General features: G+C 35.9%; 1 protein-coding gene across 1 annotated transcript; it reads left to right on the top strand.

Moving 5' to 3' along the window:
• The first annotated feature begins 10208 nt into the window (after positions 1 to 10208).
• LOC136216935 (beta-amylase 2, chloroplastic) lies at positions 10209 to 18382 on the top strand. Its single transcript, XM_066003482.1, has 9 exons — positions 10209 to 10836; positions 10920 to 10997; positions 11231 to 11434; positions 12465 to 12659; positions 13070 to 13234; positions 13452 to 13712; positions 13837 to 14055; positions 14288 to 14507; positions 18149 to 18382. Exons 1-9 carry the CDS (start codon positions 10540 to 10542, stop codon positions 18163 to 18165), a joined length of 1656 nt encoding a protein of 551 aa, XP_065859554.1. The 5' UTR covers positions 10209 to 10539; the 3' UTR covers positions 18166 to 18382.
• The last annotated feature ends 624 nt before the right edge of the window (positions 18383 to 19006 follow it).

The raw sequence follows: 19006 nt of genomic DNA, 5'->3' as shown, positions 1-19006 counted from the left end.
CACCGCGTCCTACGAATTATCGCGGCTCCTCCTCCTACCGCGGCGGCAGACACGGTGGTCGCACCAATCGTGGCAGAGGCGGTCGACACCACTACCGGTCGTCTCAGCCTCCACATTACAGACCTGCTGCCCTTCCTCCTTGGGGATATACCTACCCATGGGCACCACCTCAACAATGGGCGACTCCTCCATGCCCTTATCCTACTTCAGGCAGGCAGCCGTCATAATCTGGTATTTTGGGACCTCGTCCTCACATGCAGCAAGCACACCTTCATATGGAATCACCATCATATGTGCCTACAGACATTGCAGAAGCTATGCACACCATGACACTTGCTCCACCTCCTGATCAATGGCACATGGACACAGGAGCTACTTCACACATGACAGCTGACAAAGGTACACTCACTTCTTATTTCAATTCGAACCTCAATGAAAACATAATTGTTGGTAATGGTCATTGTATGCCTGTTTGTGGATCTGGTAATGCATATCTAGAGTCTAAGTGTCATCGTTTAAAGTTAACCAATGTCCTGCATGCACCTCATCTTATCAAAAATCTAATTTTTGTCCGTCAATTTACTAAAGATAACCAAGTTTCTATGGAATTTGATCCTTTGGGTTTTTCTGTGAAGGATTTACGGACGGGCAATATTATCATGAGATGTAAAAGTTCCGGTGCCCTCTATCCAGTCACCTCTAGCTCCCACAATTCCGCGTCATCTCATTCTGTCTTTACTGCTTTGTCTTCCGCCGTTTGTCACAATAGATTAAGACATCCAGGGCTTCCTATTTTGAACGCCCTACTCAATAAAAATTTGATTTCATGTAATAAAGTTAAGGATTCTTCTGTTTGTTCTTCATGTATTAATGGAAAACAGGTAAAATTACCTTTTCAGTCCTCCAATAATTTTGCTTGTATGCCTTTTGATTTAATTCACAGTGATATTTGGACTTCACCCGTTCTTAGCTCGGGTGGCCATCGATTCTATGTTCTATTTTTAGATTCATACACAAATTTTCTTTGGACTTTTTCGTTAGCCCACAAATCTCAAGTCTATTCCGCCTTTCTAATCTTTAGGTCGTATGTTCGCACTCAATTTGAAAGAGAAATTAAAGTTTTCCAGTGTGACAATGGGGGTGAATTCAATAATAATTCCTTTAAACAATTCTGTCAAACAAACGGAATGCAATTTCGGTTCTCTTGTCCATATACTTCACCTCAAAATGGGAAATCGGAACGCACCATTCGCACCATTAATAATCCGATTAGAACAGTAATACATCATGCCTCTATCCCTCTTAAATTCTACAACATGCTCTCGAATTAGCAACATATCTTCTGAATATATATCCTCACAAAGTTCTAGGATACCAATCACCCACCAAAATTCTATATAAACAGGAACCAACATACTCCCACTTACGTGTCTTCAGATGCCTTTGCTTCCCTCTACTTCCATCCCAAACACGTAATAAACTTGAATCTCGCTCTTCTCCATGTGTTTTCTTAGGATACCCATCTAATCATAGAGGATATAAGTGTCTGGACGTGTCTAAAAATAAGATAATTATATCCCGTCATGTCATCTTTGACGAATCAACTCTTCCGTTTTCAAATGCGCCTACTAATTGCGCGTATTCCTCACAAACTTCTGTTGCGTCAGACAGTCCCTTCCTCCCTGCTGTCCAATTTTGAACTCCTACTCCTCATTCCGATTCCGTCAATCCCGAGTCTGTTACATCCCCAATTTTTGTTGCGTTTGTATCACAGCCCGCATCACCCGTCACTCCGTCCAGCCCAATCGAGTCGTCCGTGTCGTCTCACCTCCAATCCAGTCCCGTCCGCCAGTCCGTGTCGTCCACTGTCCCCTCAAATTCAGACAACTCGTCCGAGTCGTCTCCCATCTCGTCCTCAAATAACAGTCCGTTTGCCTCCTCATCTGCGCGCACAGCGCAAACGCAGTCCGATTCGTCTGCTGTTTCGTATTCGGTTTCCTCCCATAACACCTCACAAACTTCTTCTGATACTTCTATCTCTTCCCCTCAATTACAAGTCATTAGCACTCACAAAATGGCCACGAGAGCTCAGCATGGCATCCACAAACCGCGTCGAATGCTAAATTTATCTGCCTTAACAAAACCTACCATATCTCCGCTTTCGAAAACACCTTCTCATGCATTAAGTGATCCAAACTGGATACAAGCCATGACTGATGAATTTGAGGCTCTTATTGCAAATAAGACGTGGGTACTTGTACCCCGTCCAAAATGTGCTAATATTATTCGTATTTGGTGGATTTTCAGGCACAAAACAAAGTCAGATGGCTCCTTTGAGAGATATAAAGCAAGACTGGTTGGGAATGGTTCCGGACAGCTGGCAGGGATTGATTGTGGTGAAACGTTTAGCCCTGTGGTTAAACCAGCCACCATTCGTGCTATTCTCAGCATAGCACTGTCTAAACATTGGAAAATTCGGCAATTAGACGTCAAAAATGCTTTCCTGCATGGTGATCTTACTGAAACCGTCTACATGCATCAGCCACTGGGGTTCCGGTATTCCAGGTATCCTGATCATGTTTGTCTGCTATAGAAATCATTATACGGTCTCAAGCAGGCACCTCGGGCCTGGTATCAGCGGTTTGCTAATTTTGTCATTCGAATCGGTTTCTCAATAGCATCTCTGATAGCTCATTATTTATCTACAAACAAGGCTCTAACACGGAATATATCCTTCTGTATGTCGATGATATAGTGCTAATCACCTCTTCAGACACACTTCAGGCTTCAGTAATGTCGAAATTGAACTCCGAATTTGCAATGAAAGATTTGGGCCCTTTGAACTATTTTTTGGGCATATCAGTGACTCACTCTCCTGGATCTCTCTTCCTATCTCAGTGAAAATATGCTTCTGAAATAATTGTAAAAGCCAGACTCAGCTCGTGCAACCCGGCCACCACTCATGTTGATACCAAACAAAAGCTCAGTATCTCCTCTAGTTCTGCTTATCATGACCCCACTGAATACAGAAGATTGGCTGGTGCACTTCAATATCTCACTCTTACCCGACCCGATATCTCATACGCAGTTCAACAGGTATGCATGTTCATGCACAACCCAAAAACCACACACATGGCTGCTCTTAAACGCATCCTCGGGTATGTTCAGGGCACTCTTGAGTTTGGCCTCACACTTCTAGCATCCTCTCCTGCTCAATTGATTTCCTACACGGATGCCGACTGGGCAGGCTGTCTTGACACTCGCCGATCAACATCAGGCTACTGTGTATTCCTCGGGGACAATCTCATATCTTGGTCCGCCAAACGACAGCCAACACTGTCCCGATCCAGTGCAGAGGTCGAATATCGAGGCGTTGCCAACGTCGTATCAGAAACATGCTGGATACGTAATTTGCTTTTAGAACTTGGCTGTCCGATTAAGAAATCTTCAATAGTGTACTGTGACAATATCAGCGCCGTGTATCTCATAGGCAACCCGGTTCAGCATCACCGCACTAAGCATGTGGAAATGGACATTCACTTTGTCCGAGAATGAGTTGCAAAAGGAGAAGTCCGTGTCCTTCACGTGTCATCTCGCTATCAAATCGCTGACATCTTCACCAAAGGTCTTCCGTCAACACTATTTGAAGATTTTCGTAATAGTCTCAATGTTCGCCCTCCGAACCCTTCGACTACGGGGGTGTATTAGACTAAGTGTTTAGTCATTATTTATCTGTAATTATTCTGTTACACATATCTAGCCTAGAATATAGGTTGACTACAGTGGTTCACTACAGAGTGAACTGTATATTGTATAAATACTTCAATTGTTCAATAACAAACACAGAGAATTATACTCCTTCAGTACTTGTCTCGTACTCTTTTACACTAGACATCTTTTACACTAGATACCCGTAAAACCCGTATTCATTGTTATCATAATCAAGACTTAAATGTTTCTCATCAACAAATGATGGATTGGTAATCTCGATTAACAAAATTCACCGCTTCAAAACAATCTGATTCCAAGGTGATTTTTTTCATTTGCTTGTTTAAAGCTAACTTAAAATCAGAATACACACCCCAAAATGATTTTATTATCATTTGATGTGTTTTTAAAATTATAAATGAGAATAATGTTGGATTAATTGAAGGAATAAAAGATGACAATTTATATTAGAAACATGATGTACAATCTCATTAAGAGAAAGGGTTCCGCCAGGGCAAACAATCATAAATTATTATACAATGTCTGCAAAGGATTGTCATTATGTAAGTACGCTGATAGGAAACACGATGGACCTTTTAAGTAGGAATTTACACGCAAAATTTCACTATGACAACTAGTATTTACTAATGTTTCAAAATTATCATACAGCCAGAGTCAAGTTTAATATGCTTGGTTCGGGTATGAAAGACGGGTTGATGGTGAGATAGATTGCTTCTACATTATCATTATCATGCCATAATTGCACCGAACGAGGTATAGGGAAACCAAGGTTTACCGAAAAGTGATTGGAGCTAAAACTATTTTAGAGTAGCTTTGCAACTGCTTTATATTCACTCTATGTTGATGAGTGCGCGATGGTTGGTTATTTTCTTATGTGCCATGAGACCAAGTTGTTACCAAAATAAACACATAATGCTCTTGTAGATCGATGATCATCAGGACATCTACCCTAGTCACTGTCAAAATAAGAATAGATATGCTGAATTTTGGTAGGAGGTAGAACTAAGTCATGACCCAAGGTGCTCTGAATGTAGCGGAGAACTCGTTTAACACATTTCCAGTGTTTATCGGTGGGAGAGTGAAGGAATTGACACAACTTATTTACCGTAAACTCAATGTCAAGATGAGTTAATATGAGATACTGAAGTGTGCCGACCACACTTTTGTGTTCATCTCCTGAGGCAAGGCGTTTTCCAAGTCTTTGGATAGAGTTGGAGTTGTGCCCATTGGAGTCTGTGTGGGTTTGGAGTCTACCATTTTCACTCTATTAAGAATATCACTGACATATTTTGTTTCATATAGGTGAATCCTCTGTTTCATGTATCAAATTTTAATTTCCAAGAAGTATTCAACAAAACCCAGATTGCGAATTCGAAATTCACATTCAATGTTGGAAATAGTGTCAAGAATTTGTGTCGGTGTAGTGCCCGTCATAAGATGTCATCAATATAAAAAAAGAATAAAAACCTTATCACTACCTCGATGTTTGATGAACAACGAATGATCTGCTTGAGACATTTTAAACCCAAGATGAACCAGAAATGTCCGAAGATGAGTGGACTAATCTCGTAGAGCTTGTTTGTAGCAGCACTTGCTAAAGCAATTGGGGTGACTTCTGCACAAGCAATTAGTGGTGATAGAGCACCCATGTTCGAGAGTGGGACTTCCATTGAACGCGGGATGCACAAAAAGTGGTTGATAGATGAACTCCCAAATCTGCTACGCCCCTCATAGGGTTAGAAGGGATATTGCCTCATTCCTACCGGTCACTCACTCAAGCTCTTGAGTTCAGAGGTGCATAGGTGGGTATAACATCTAAGCTTGTCGGGCGTCATAGATCATGCTCTTTTTAAGCCTCTTTTACCATGTTCGGGATGCCTGATGTCAAAGGTAAAGTGGCACCATTCAATTAAGGATGTTGTGTGAGTTCCCAAATCGCGATGGGATGAGTTTCTACCCAAGAGTTGGGCACGGGATTGGCTAGAAGGAAAGCTGGGCAGCCTGTAGCTATGAGCTTTTCTTTTAAGCTAGGAGTTTTCCTTTCTTATGGTTATGAGGATCGAATTTCCTGATACCTGATAACCTGAGGTAGGAGTGACAAGAGTTTACTTAAAAAACGGTAACAACCAGGGATGTCTCGAGAACTTCTCCTCGATTAGCTATAGAAGGAGCTAGAGAGTAGTTTTGTTCTGTCCGGTCTGAGACCAGGTACCGCGTAAGACAGTATTCTAGTGAGCGGAGAAGTCTTAAGAACTAATCCATGTTGGTAATAAGTTTATAATTTCCTTCTGGTGGGACTAAGTGCTGACATAAATTGTAAAATAGTGAAGGCTTCAAAAAGATTGATTGGGTTGAAAACGTTTGTGGGCTATTTATAGTCCGGGTAACCTGTTTCATAATATACTTATAATAAGTTATATGCGCCTGCCTCTTCGTCGGGAAACATTGGTTTTTCTTTTTCTCTGTGCCATGACCAGCGTTCAGTCCTATAAAAAAGAGGAAACCAAACCGAATATAATCAGTAACCTAATATAATTAGTAGGGAGGCAGGGACAATCACCCTAGATGGGAGAGTTGTTCAGGCATCAGATTGCTTTCGGTATTTAGGATCTATTATCCTAACGGATGGAGAAGTAGATGGATATGTGGCTCATAGGATTAAATTTGGTTGGGCGAAGTGGAAGAGCTACGGATTTCCTTTGTGACCCCGACATGCCAAATAGATTGAAGGGAAAATTCTACCGCACGGCAATCAGACCAGCATTGTTATATGGTACGGAGTGTTAGGCAGTGAAACACTGTCACACTCATAAGATGTCGGTGGCGGAGATGCGTATGTTGAGATGGATGTGTGGTCATACGAGAAAGGATCGGGTGAGTAATGAAATAATTAGGACAAAAGTAGGGGTTACATCTATTGAGAATAAAATGAGAGAAAACCGACTAAGGTGGTTTGGCCATATAAGACGAAGAGCGCTTGATGCGCCGGTTAGGAGGACTGAAGAGTGGCAAAGGGATGTAGTGGTGAGGGGTAGGGGAAGACCTAAGCAAACTTGGAGGAGGGTGATCGATAGTGATATGAGTTTATTGGGGATTGAGGAAAATATGGTAGTGGATAAGAAAGAGTGGAGGGAGAGAATTTGTGTCGCTGACACGACTTGATTTCAAGGTTTTATATAATGGTTTATGTTAACCGACCCCGAATCATTTCGAGACTAAGGCTTTGTTGTTGTTGTTAGTTAGGTTACCAATTGAATAACTAAAATTTGTAACTTTCTATTTTAAAGTAAATTTTTATAACAGAAAGTTTGTTGCTTTTATAAATTTTTTTTTTATCATATTTCATTCTTATAATTTTGAGTTTCATATATTTTCGAATACAATCTAAAAGTGAAATATATTATGTACATTCTAAAGTAAAAACACAGTAAAAAAAAGGGGTAAATTCCACCCACGATTGAATTTTGCCCATTTTAATATTATGGCCACTCAACTTTAAATTGAAGGTATAGCCATTAAAACTTTACACTTTTTAATACTGATAGCCACTCGACTTTAACCAAGTCTCAAAATGACCGTTAACGAACTCAAAATGAAAATATTCAAGAATTAAAGTTGTTCATAACGACATTTACTATGAAACCACATTTTTTATTTTCCAAAATCACATTTTTTGGAGCTTTCTCTCTCTAAAAGTTCATTTTCTCTGTCCTAACCAAACAACACCTAAATGACCCCAAAACAAAAAATTTCAAGAATTAAAGTTTCTTAGAATATCATTAACTCTTCGAATTTTTTATTTTCAGCCCGTCAATGGTCGTTTTGAGGCGTTGAGTGGCCGCCGGTGTTAAAAAAGATAAAATTCAGTGACCATACTGTTAAGAATTGAAGTTCAGTCACCATAATGTTAAATGGTTAAAGATCATTGGTGTAATTTACCAAAAAAAAAAATAGGAAAAATTACAAAATTGGATCAAATGGGAGACTCATTTACATATTTAGACCAATTACTCAATCCATTACTTATCTATACTATATTTTTGTGATTTCCAAAATATCCTTCATATATATATAACACTTAGAAAATTCTAGTATTTTTTCTTTCCCCCTTTAGTCTGACTTCGTATATTGCAAAATATGCGAAGACAATATTGATTAAGGACATGAAAGTTACTTCGCATATTTTGCAATATGCGAAGCCTGAGAAGGTAATATTAATTCGCATAATGACTTTTACTTTGCAGATTTCGCAATATGCAAAGTAAAAGTCATAATTTTAAGCAGTATTATCTTCGCATCCTTCACAAATTACGAAATATACGAAGTGGTATATAACATTTAAATTATAACAATAAGGTTGCAACAATAATTCTAATATTATCAAAATTTATAACAAGATTGCAACAATAACAACATTAAAATCATAACATTATCAAAATTTACAACAATATTGCAACAATAATTCAAACCCTAAACCCTAAATTCTAGAAGCAGAAGGAACTAGAAGCAAGAAAAATTGAGGTGCTTCCAGGCTTTACAGAAGCAAAAAAAATCAGGGTGCTTCCAAGCTTTACAGAAGCAAGAAAAATCATACCGCCTACTGTGATTGATGCTTTTGTTATTCAACCACCTTCACAAAAATTAAATCGTGTTAGCAAGCTTAAAAGAGAAATGGAACAAAAATGGACGATTTAGCTTCGCATAAAACGGTTATGTGAAGTCCGCGAAGAGAAAAATCATGCTAAAAATGATGATTTTCATGAGTTTAATATTAATTACACTTTATGTCATTTTAAGTTTTCGGTCTTGATTCTTGCTTTTAATAGTCATGTTTTTGCCCGTGGACTTTGTATTAGGCTTAGCCTATATGTATATAAGGTTTTATTCCTTACTGGTCTCTTGTGTACTTGCAATGTTATGATTTAATGAAATATTAGTATTATTATAAAAAAAAAGTTTTCATTCTTGATCACATGTACCTTAATGAGCATGTAGAATTTGCTCATTCACTATTAGATCTAGGCTTATTAGAATCCTAAGGTGGAGATTCAAAGCATCCCGAGGCTTAGATTTAATAAGCCTAGATCTAACGGTAAATGAGCAAATTCACTTGCTCATTAAGGTGCATGTGAAAATTCATGTGAGTTCTTATATTAAGCAACATATCTTTTATGTCACTTGGAGGACTCTCAATTCACATTTGGACACATGTATTATGACTGCACTTAATATTTAAAACAGCGATACCTTTTATAATATGTGTCCGTCCATATTACATACGGCAAATCCATTTGACATGGAAAATGAGTACTTCTAATAATTTTTCATAAGAGTGGTTCAATGATATATAAAAATGATAATTATTAATAAAGAGAGGTAAATTGTATTTTAATCCATGTTCCATAAATTTAATTCAAATCAATAATTTTTTTTAATATGTGTGATTTGGTTAAATGTGACAATTATTTTGAGATGGATGGTAATATTTAGGGATAAAGAACAAATTTAACCCAAACATCTTAAGTAAAATGCATATTAGCCTTAACTTGTTAAATCATGCAAAAAGTAATTTTAGCCATACGTTACCGAAAAAACTCTATTTGATTGGTATTTAATTGTCACTTCGACCTTCAAACTATCAATTATATCTAAAACATTGAATGTATTACCAATAAAATTACAAAAACTCTTTTAAAATGCTAAAAAATAAATTGATACATATAAATTATTCACAATTTTTATTATGAACATATCTAAAACATTTACTATTTACTACTGTGTTATTAATATAATAAAAAACAATAAAAATTTATAAAATTGGTTTTTTTTTTGGTAAGAATGGAAGAAAAAAAACAAACAAACAAAAACCTAACCCGGGATCAGTCTAGGAAGACTGACCCCAATCCTATCCTCAAGAAGAGAAGGTAACAGAAAAGAAGGAGGAACGGAAAGGGTAGAAACACCTAACATCCCCCCATGCCCAGCAGCTGCCAAGCGATCCGCCACGCGGTTTTGCTCCCTATAAATATGGGAGAAGGTAAGAGAATCGAAGGCAGGACGAAGCCTCAAGATGGCTTTAATGAGATTCTGACTCTTAAGACAAACAGCCTGTCTATCCGAAATCCTGTTGATAGCCTCCAGTTATAAAATTGGTTTAATCTATCAATAAATTTATTTAAAATTTTCGATCGTGATAATTAAATAATAATTAAATTAATCTTTTCGAATTTTCAAATAGCACAATATTAAAATTGATTTTATTTTAAAACGTTACGAATTAAAATTGATTTTACACCTTTCACATATTAAAACTAAATCTGCACTGCCCTTCAAACCATATTAAATTTGAGATCTTCTGTTTCTTTCTTTTTCTTTTTTTTTTTTTTTAAACACAGATCTTCTGTTTCTAATAAGTAATATCTCAGTTACATCAACACATGATCTACAGTCTAGATCATAATCTAGCAGTAAGACGTCGGCGGTGGATTTGAACCCACGTGTCCTTGCTTCCAAAAGGTCTAAAAATGTCTCTTAAGATCGATTTTTAATGCTATTCATCTCGGATCCGTAAACCATCTGTCACAAGGTTCCTTTGCTTTCCCCGCCACTTTCTCTCTATCCGTTTGGTTCCCGAGAAAATGCGCAAAATCGGGCTGTGGGAAACTGAGTTTAGAAAAGAAATAAGCAAATCTTAGTTCTAGCTAATGCAGCTGTCTGGAAGTACTCCTATATATTTGTTATGAATATCGCTGATAACGTCTCATTTCGACAGTGAGCTCGTATCTTATATACTTCAGTGAAGAAATTATAATGCCGGTTTCGTCAATTCAGCTCCCACACTTCTCGAGGCTTTCCGGTGTGGTCTCTAATGCCACACCAGATTCTTCATTATCATGTAACCAATCCTCTGTAGTTTCTATCTGTAGATTGCGCCGCTGGTCGTCAGATTTTAATCCGCAGCGTTTCAGATATGGTCTCGTTTTGTCTCATGACCGTACTCGACATTTGGCTGCGCTGGGAAACCCTTTAGACGGAGCTGAGGATGATCCTCTTATCGGGAATGGAGATTCGGTGGATGTGGATGGTATTGGTGTCGAGAGCGAGAAGGTAAGATTATTTTCGTATTATATTATGAAAAATGCTTATTACATAGTTAGGGATTCAATTTGAAATATATTTTGTTCGGGTAGGTTGCGAACGTACATCCACCAGTGCTGGAGCGTGATTATACTGGCACAGCTTATGTTCCTGTGTACGTGATGTTGCCTGTAAGCTTACTGATTCCACTTTCTTTCATTATATTTGATTGGATTCTTTTCATTATATTTGGGGTGTGTTCAATACATATGGGTTTTGTTGTTTTTCATTCAATGAATCATAGCTTCGAGGACTGGATAGTTGTTTCTAGATGCCTGCTAAAATGCAAGATTATTTACTGCATTTTAGTACTTCATCATATATATATTACTTCTGTGTTCTCTCATATACGGGGAAATTGCAGTTGGGTGTCATCAATATGAACTGTGAGTTGGTTGATCCTGAAAGTCTTCGAGATGAGCTAAAGATTCTGAAACATGCTAAGGTTGATGGTGTTATGGTTGATTGTTGGTGGGGAATAGTTGAAGGTCATGCCCCTCAGGTATATAACTGGAGTGGCTACAGGAGGCTGTTTCAGATTGTCCGTGAACTTCAACTTAAGTTGCAGGTGAGTAGGATCTTGTTCTGTTCTGCTTACTGTGCAGACCTTTAGAATTGTGGTTGATATTCCATTTTCTTCTCGTTTATGTAATCTTTCTGCAAATAATCATTTTTTTTTGTGCAAAGGGAACCCTGTCACACCGTTGCAAAATAAGGAATTTAATCAACTGTTAGTCATTGCTTATATTTACAGGACATGTTGACTTGATGACTTGTCAAATGGTGCTAGTAAATTTTTTTTTTTTTTTTTTTTTGCTAATGGTGTAAATGACATCGAGTTTCTTTTCAATGAAAATTAACACATTCCTCTATTTGCAAATGCTCAAAACCACATGGATTTTTGTGTGTACTTCTCTTTATATGTTGCAGCACTTTATATAATTATTATTAGCAATTCTTTTATAATATCTGCTAGCTATTAATATGAAGTGGACCTTTAACTATAAGCTTGAGCTTTTAGCTAAGATGGTTCCATGACATGGTATCAGAGCCAGTGTGACCAAGTGGTCCTGGGTTCGATTCTTGGCAGCCCCATTTGTTGAGTTATTTGCAGGACATGGTAATATGGGCCTGTGTTGTCACGCTTCAAGCCCAAGTGTGCTTTCGCGTGTGGGGGTGTGTCAGCTATTAATATGAAGTGGACCTTTAACTATAAGCTTGAGCTTTTAGCTAAGATGGTTCCATGACACATGGATTCAAATTTGTTTGAGGACACATGAATATGTTAAATCATCAGTTGTTTCTTCTTGGATTTATGGCTTTATCTATCCTTAATGATGTACTTTTACCTTTGGAATCTTGGAGCAAGTCATTTAATTTGTATATATACACCCTTGAATTCTCTCAACCTTGAAATATCTCTTATCATTATCATTTCTCTAGATTCCAGACCAGGATCACAATTATGCACTATACTTGTAATTCCTGTTATCATATTGGCGTTTCATGGTCGAATATAAGCATAAATTTCGGCACACAGATCAAACAAGAACCGTGTCTAACTTTGTCATTCTATTCTTATCCTAATGTGGCTTCAGGTTGTTATGTCATTTCATGAATGTGGAGGCAATGTTGGTGATGATATACATATTCCACTTCCTCATTGGGTGACAGAAATTGGTCAAACAAATCCTGATATTTATTTCACCGATAGAGAAGGAAGACGCAATGCAGAATGCCTCACCTGGGGAATTGACAAAGAAAGGATTCTGAAAGGCCGTACAGCTGTTGAGGTACTGTTTTATTAAGCTGTAGTTAATATCTGTCGCTCATTAATCCCATATCGAAGATGAAAAATTGATATGATAATTTATTTTCCTCTGTTGGTTGACCTTGTGCATCAATTCCTTGAAACATAAATTACTTTCATGTATTTTTACCAAGAAATCATGCTCTCTTAAAGCTTCTCCAAATTTATATGAAAATATTTGTATTTCACCCTGTAGTGCGCCAGTAATTCAGAAGAACTTTCTTTTACAGTTCCTGTATAAGTTGTGTCTGTGGTTTTGGTAGTTAGGCAATCAAGAATTCTCTCTATCTAGACTTATGTTATGTGATATTACCTTGCTCCTGACATGTATATCTAGAAGTAAATTAAATAATTTTGAACTTGAAGGATTTTGCTTTGATAAAACAAGTACAGGTTTACTTTGACTACATGAGAAGCTTTCGTGTAGAATTTGATGATTTTTTTGAAGATGGAGTTATCTCTGAGATAGAAATTGGATTGGGTGCATGTGGAGAGTTACGCTATCCCTCCTATCCTGCAAAGCATGGGTGGAAGTATCCTGGTATTGGTGAATTCCAGGTATTTCTTGAATTACTAAGAAATATTCAGCTTGCTTCACCACACTGAAGTTCAATATTTGATATTATTGACACGATGGTACATTCTTGAATAACTATTTGATAGTTTTTGCTAGGTGAATAATAGTTATGAGTTGTCTCAGTAGGATCTTTTGTTTGTCATTTTTGTTACAATCATGATATTGTTCCATGAGTTGATACACCACTTTTCAGCTCAGTGTTATGACAAGTACTTGATGAAGAGTCTGAGTAAAGCAGCAGAAGAGAGGGGACACTCATTCTGGTCTAAAGTTCCAGATAATGCTGGTTCCTATAATTCTGCACCACATGAGACTGGGTTTTTTCGTGATGGTGGTGATTATGATAGCTATTATGGAAGGTTCTTCCTGAATTGGTATTCTCGAGTTTTGATTGACCATGGTGATCGTGTGCTTGCTCTGGCCAATTTAGCTTTTGAAGGCACTTGTATTTCTGCAAAGGTGGGGTGCCTCTTTACAAGTCTCATTCTTTGGTGGAGAAACAAATTTCATTTTCAATCGCAAATGCTTTTCCTTGTCATTTCTTATGCTAAGATTCTTAACTATATTTGCGATCAATGTGCAGGTCTCAGGTATTCATTGGTGGTATAAAACAGCTAGTCATGCTGCTGAGCTGACTGCTGGATTTTACAACCCTGCAAATCGCGATGGCTATGCTCCAATTTCAGCCATGCTGAGTAAGCATGGGGTTGGACTTAACTTCACCTGTGTGGAAATGCGCACCTTGGATCAGCATGAGGACTTTCCAGAGGCACTAGCAGATCCAGAGGGGTTGGTTTGGCAGGTAACAAATGCACAAATACAAGTTTGTCATATTACTTTCCATTTTTATAAGTTCAATTGGTGGTGAGAGAGGATAAGATTGGAACATTTTGCAGTGATATTCTATGTAATGTGTCCAACAATTTCCTGGACCAGTGTCCTTGGAATAGACAATGATTGTGTAGTATTTTTTTAGAAAATTGGATTGTATTGAAGTCCAAATCTAGTCTTTTTATTTTCTTTTTAATCTCCAGGTGTTAAATTCTGCATGGGATGCCTGCATACCTGTTGCGAGTGAGAATGCTCTACCTTGCTATGACAGAGAGGGTTACAACAAGATATTAGGAAATGCCAAGCCCTGGAATGATCCAGATGGTAGGCATTTATCAGCTTTCACCTACCTCAGACTCAATCCAGTACTGATGGAGAAGCATAATTTCATGGAGTTTGAACAATTTGTCAAGAGAATGCATGGTAAATTTTCTCTCTCCCCTTCTCCTACTCATATCACGCTTTTATTTGGTTTCTAGTGTAATTTATTATTGAAATGATCTGTTTGCATGTGGTGTATTCTATGTGCTTTTTGGAGGTAGACGGAAGTCCATTTGCATCTTATTTTTGGTTGGTCAGTCTAAAATTTTGCTTACATTTGAGTCTATTCTTGAATGGTAATTATGGGCACTCTTGTGTGGTTAGTGGAGTGGGTCCTTAAAGTATTTTTTTAAGAATTTATAGCCTGCCTTTGCTAGTACTTTTCTGGCAACTCATCTCAGTGTGATCACTCATCCACATCTAAATTTGTGACTAGTTAAGATAGTTACGAAAGGCGCACCTCAGTCTCCAGGCTTATGAGGCTCTAGGTCTAGTGCCTCAGAATGCCAAAGGCAGGCTGTGTTTCGAAGGTTCTAGGCCTAGCGCCTCAGAATATCAAAGGCAGACTCTGGTTAAAAGGCTCGCGCTTAGGCACGCCTCTTTGACCTAGGACTTTTGAAGGATTTTATATTCATTTAGATGTTAATCTCCACCGTCCATTAGAATATCATATGGTGTCCAAAATAAACAAGAAAAAAAATAAACAAGGAAGAAAATGAATGAACACTGTTGAAACCACAAAGCAAAAAACAAAACAGAAAAAGAAGAAGAAAAGAAACATAAGAAATATGAATCTATGGAAGTTTGTTTTTTCTTTTTTAGTATGGAGATACTGAATTTGGAGTCTTGATGAAAAGTAATTATAGGCCTATAGCTAACTTAGGTTTTGGTTGAACTTTAAATTTTCTACTATGAATTATATGATTGTGCAAGAATCAGAGTAGTTGACTTGGGATTTATTGCATTTAAAGTTTATGATTAAGATTATGGATATGATTTAGTATTTATTGCATTTTAGAATTTATCTTTTCTTTAATGCATCTATGCTAGTTAAGGCCTTATGCAGTTTATGCTGCATATATCTATTGTTTGTAAAACTATTATCATGTATTATTATGGCTCTTGAGGATATGCATGCATTTAAGTGCTATTTAGAATTACTCCAATATGGCAATACCTGTTTGTTTCCTGGGGAGTACATGCACACTTACAACTGGGGTGGCAAATGAGTAGGTAAATTATATAATGGGTAAAATACATCTACAGCCCCTGAACTATAACGCTATTAACATTACGGCCCCTAAACTTTATTTCATAGCATAAAAATTCTTGAACTTTACAATATTATTACATTCAAGTCCAAATCAAAGAAAATCCGATAAAAAAAATTAATGAATGATGACTTGAAAATAGGTATTCGACTATAATTAGGGTCATATGGATAAAAAAGAGAGTTAATGATCAATGATGTAATCAAACTTGTATAGGTCATCATTTTGTTAATATTTTTTAAATGAATTTTTCTGTAATTTAGAGCTTAACTTTACAATATTGTAAAGTTCAAGGACATTTATATCATGAATTGAAGTTTAGTGACTATAATGTTAATAGCGCTATAGTTTTGGAATCATGGATGTAATTTACCCTAACCCAATCCACCCATTTACCTAATTAATATAATAAATATACTTATTAGATATACAAAAGATTTTTTTCTCTTTCTACTTATACTACCAATTTACACATGCTGTTTTGAAGTGATTTTTCCATTAGAATACAAAGAACTATTTTTCATTTGCATAATTAATCACTTCAGTCCACTAAAAGTGTTTTATGGTGCTTATAGTGATTTCACTTGTGCACTAATTAAATTGGATCTGATTTTTATCTTCTAATTTAGAAATAACTTATGACTTTAATAATGCAACTTCGAACATAGCTTTTTAGGTCTGTGTAGCTCATCAGATATAACTTTTTCTTGTTCTTTCTGTCTTTTCCCTGTTTTGTGATATATGTAAAATTTAAAAATTGTACTTGTAGTCATATTAGTATCCAGTTTTTAGGTGTTTAAACATGTATTGATTATTAGATTAATGTTTCTAAAAAGCATTAAATTTAATCACATGAAATATACGAAGGCTGAAATAAAAGATTGAAAAGAATAACCTACAGATACCTATTTTTAGAAAAGTATTAAATTTAATCACATGATGATACTTTAGAAAGTTTTATGAAAATCATGAAAGCATTGAATGTCTATTAAACTAAAGTTGATGGAAAAGATGGATACCCATTCCCAATTCTTTTAGAACTTATATGAGTGTCTTCTCTCACATATTTGTATTATATGATAATCATGTTTTCTATCCATATATTTTATTCGTTTATATATGATAAAAGTGCATCAAAAACAATAATTTTGTCAAACGGATTGTGTTAGTCGAATTGTCTTTATAGATTATTAGTTCAGAAATAGTCATCCTTATTGATCTACAGTAAAATCTCTATATATGAATACTCTATATAGGAATAACCTCTATTTTGTTATAAAAAAACTCGGTCCCAACTTGGGCCAGTTATAAATAGGAATAACCTCCCAAACGTTATTTGTTATACACTTTTCAAGTCCCACCTTTAGAAATTATGCCTCCATATAGTAATAATTATATATTTATATGTATATATTAAGAATTCAAACTAAATCATAAAATATTAAAAAAAAAACTATTTAAATTATTTACGAGTTGGAAACCCAAACTACAACTTGAAATTATAAATATTTAGTACATTGATGTTTATATTTTTCCCATAAAACTCTTTCAATTATCTATATATTGAAAACCTAAACTCTAAATTGAAATTCTAAATATTTAATTTATTCCATTAATGTCTATTGTTATACATTATATATAAACCATGTATGCCTATGATAATCTTAACCAATTTCAAGTGGTATTATTTAAAATTTAAAATTATATGTGTTGAAAATTTTTATTATACCAAACTCTATTTAGTAATAACCTCCCAATTGTTATACAAATAGTTCGGTCCCAAGTGTATTCCTATATAGAGGTTTTACTGTATATCTATTTGTTGCGGAGTATATGGTAGTTCAGAAATAGTCATCTCTATTGATCTCTATATCTATTTGTTGCAAGTATATGGGAATCGACTACCTTTGTCAACTCTAATTCCAACTAAAAGAAAAATTTATAGGTATGGGTCCGTTTGTTTCAACTGTTCCTGTTAGCTGTTTGCTGAGTAAAAAGCAGCTGTTTTGGAATTTTACCAAACACTTTCTATCTCCTGTTTAGTATTGAAAGACAAAAGTCAGTTTCGAAAAATGGAAACAAAAGAGCACTAACTAATGCATGACTTTCTAGAGAAAAGTTTTTGGTTTATAATAAACGACGTTTTATAATATCGTTTTCTAATTTCTTGAGAAATTATACGTTTTAAGTAGGATGCACATTCAGAACTATGATAACATATTGTAAAATCTCCAGTTTCTTTATCTGTCTGTTTCCCTTTAATATAGTTTGCAAGTGGTTATGGCAACTTTTTTGTTTAATCTAATAGAAGTCATATATAGAATATAGACAAACGAACTAATAAATAATTGAAAGAGAGCAGAGTATCTCTCCTTTCACTAATTTAGGTAAACCAGAAGTGGTTGAAAAATCGAAAACATGTTCTTATTTACATACATACATTTCTTGATTTTGAGTTGCGCGTAATTTCAGGGGAAGCGGTTTCATAATCCAATCTAGGCTGAGTTGAAGTCATCCTAGACTATAACCCATACCATACCATTGATGGAATGATAAGGTTTTGTCCGTTAGATAAATCACGTGCAAGACTTCGTTTGTTTTGGTCTGCATAATGAATAATCCTACTGCAATGGTACAGTTCTATTCTATGTAATAAATTAAATGATACTAATATCTCAAATTATTATTATATCCTCAATTTTTTTATGCCATCTCTTTAAGACGTTTGTGGCACTGCTTGAAGAAGTGCAAGCAGATTAGTAGCAAGTAGTCTCCGGGATAAAACAGTTCAGTTAATAAACTGTAGATATCATTCTGATTTGCACAAACCATAATTCTTCAAAGGAATAACTACACAATTTTGAAGAAAAAAAGCTGAGAAGAAAATCAAAGTAAAAATATTTTCTGCCATTGAAAAGTTAATGTTAATGCATGAGAGAGTAGAGAGGAAGATGAGGGAGGTTAGGAGAACGTTGGTTGAGTTCAAAAAAATCTAATTAGAAATTAATTACTTGACTAAAATTAGTTTTTGGATTTTTTATTTAATTAAATAAAAATTCTTACAAAAAATATAATTGACACCACACCAACCTGTCGGTCAGATGATGGTGGTGCGTGTGTATTGGTCAAACATCATATTGGGTATTCTTGGAGCACATTTATAGATAACACTTGCAAGTGCTTAGTTTCCAATGTACGCTCATTAGGTAATTAAATTAACTAAACTGAAACTATTGGTTTTTTAACCTGTATCGAAATTGGTCCAAACATATTGATTAATTCATTTCAATTTTTTTAAGAGTTAAAGCATTCTGAAATGAATTAAGCACA

This window comes from Euphorbia lathyris, chromosome 2 (assembly GCF_963576675.1).
Source record: "Euphorbia lathyris chromosome 2, ddEupLath1.1, whole genome shotgun sequence".
Lineage (NCBI taxonomy): Eukaryota > Viridiplantae > Streptophyta > Magnoliopsida > Malpighiales > Euphorbiaceae > Euphorbia > Euphorbia lathyris.
The sequence above is the reverse complement of the archived record's forward strand: the minus strand, read 5'-3'. Positions and strand labels throughout refer to the sequence as shown.

Excerpts from the sequence above, each read along its gene's own strand:
- LOC136216935 (XM_066003482.1), top strand. The coding sequence starts at position 10,540 with ATGCCGGTTTCGTCAATTCAGCTCCCACACTTCTCGAGGCTTTCCGGT. Across the intron at positions 13,713-13,836 it reads GCACTTGTATTTCTGCAAAG|GTCTCAGGTATTCATTGGTG; the intron begins GTGGGGTGCCTC and ends ATCAATGTGCAG. Across the intron at positions 14,056-14,287 it reads CAGAGGGGTTGGTTTGGCAG|GTGTTAAATTCTGCATGGGA; the intron begins GTAACAAATGCA and ends TTTAATCTCCAG.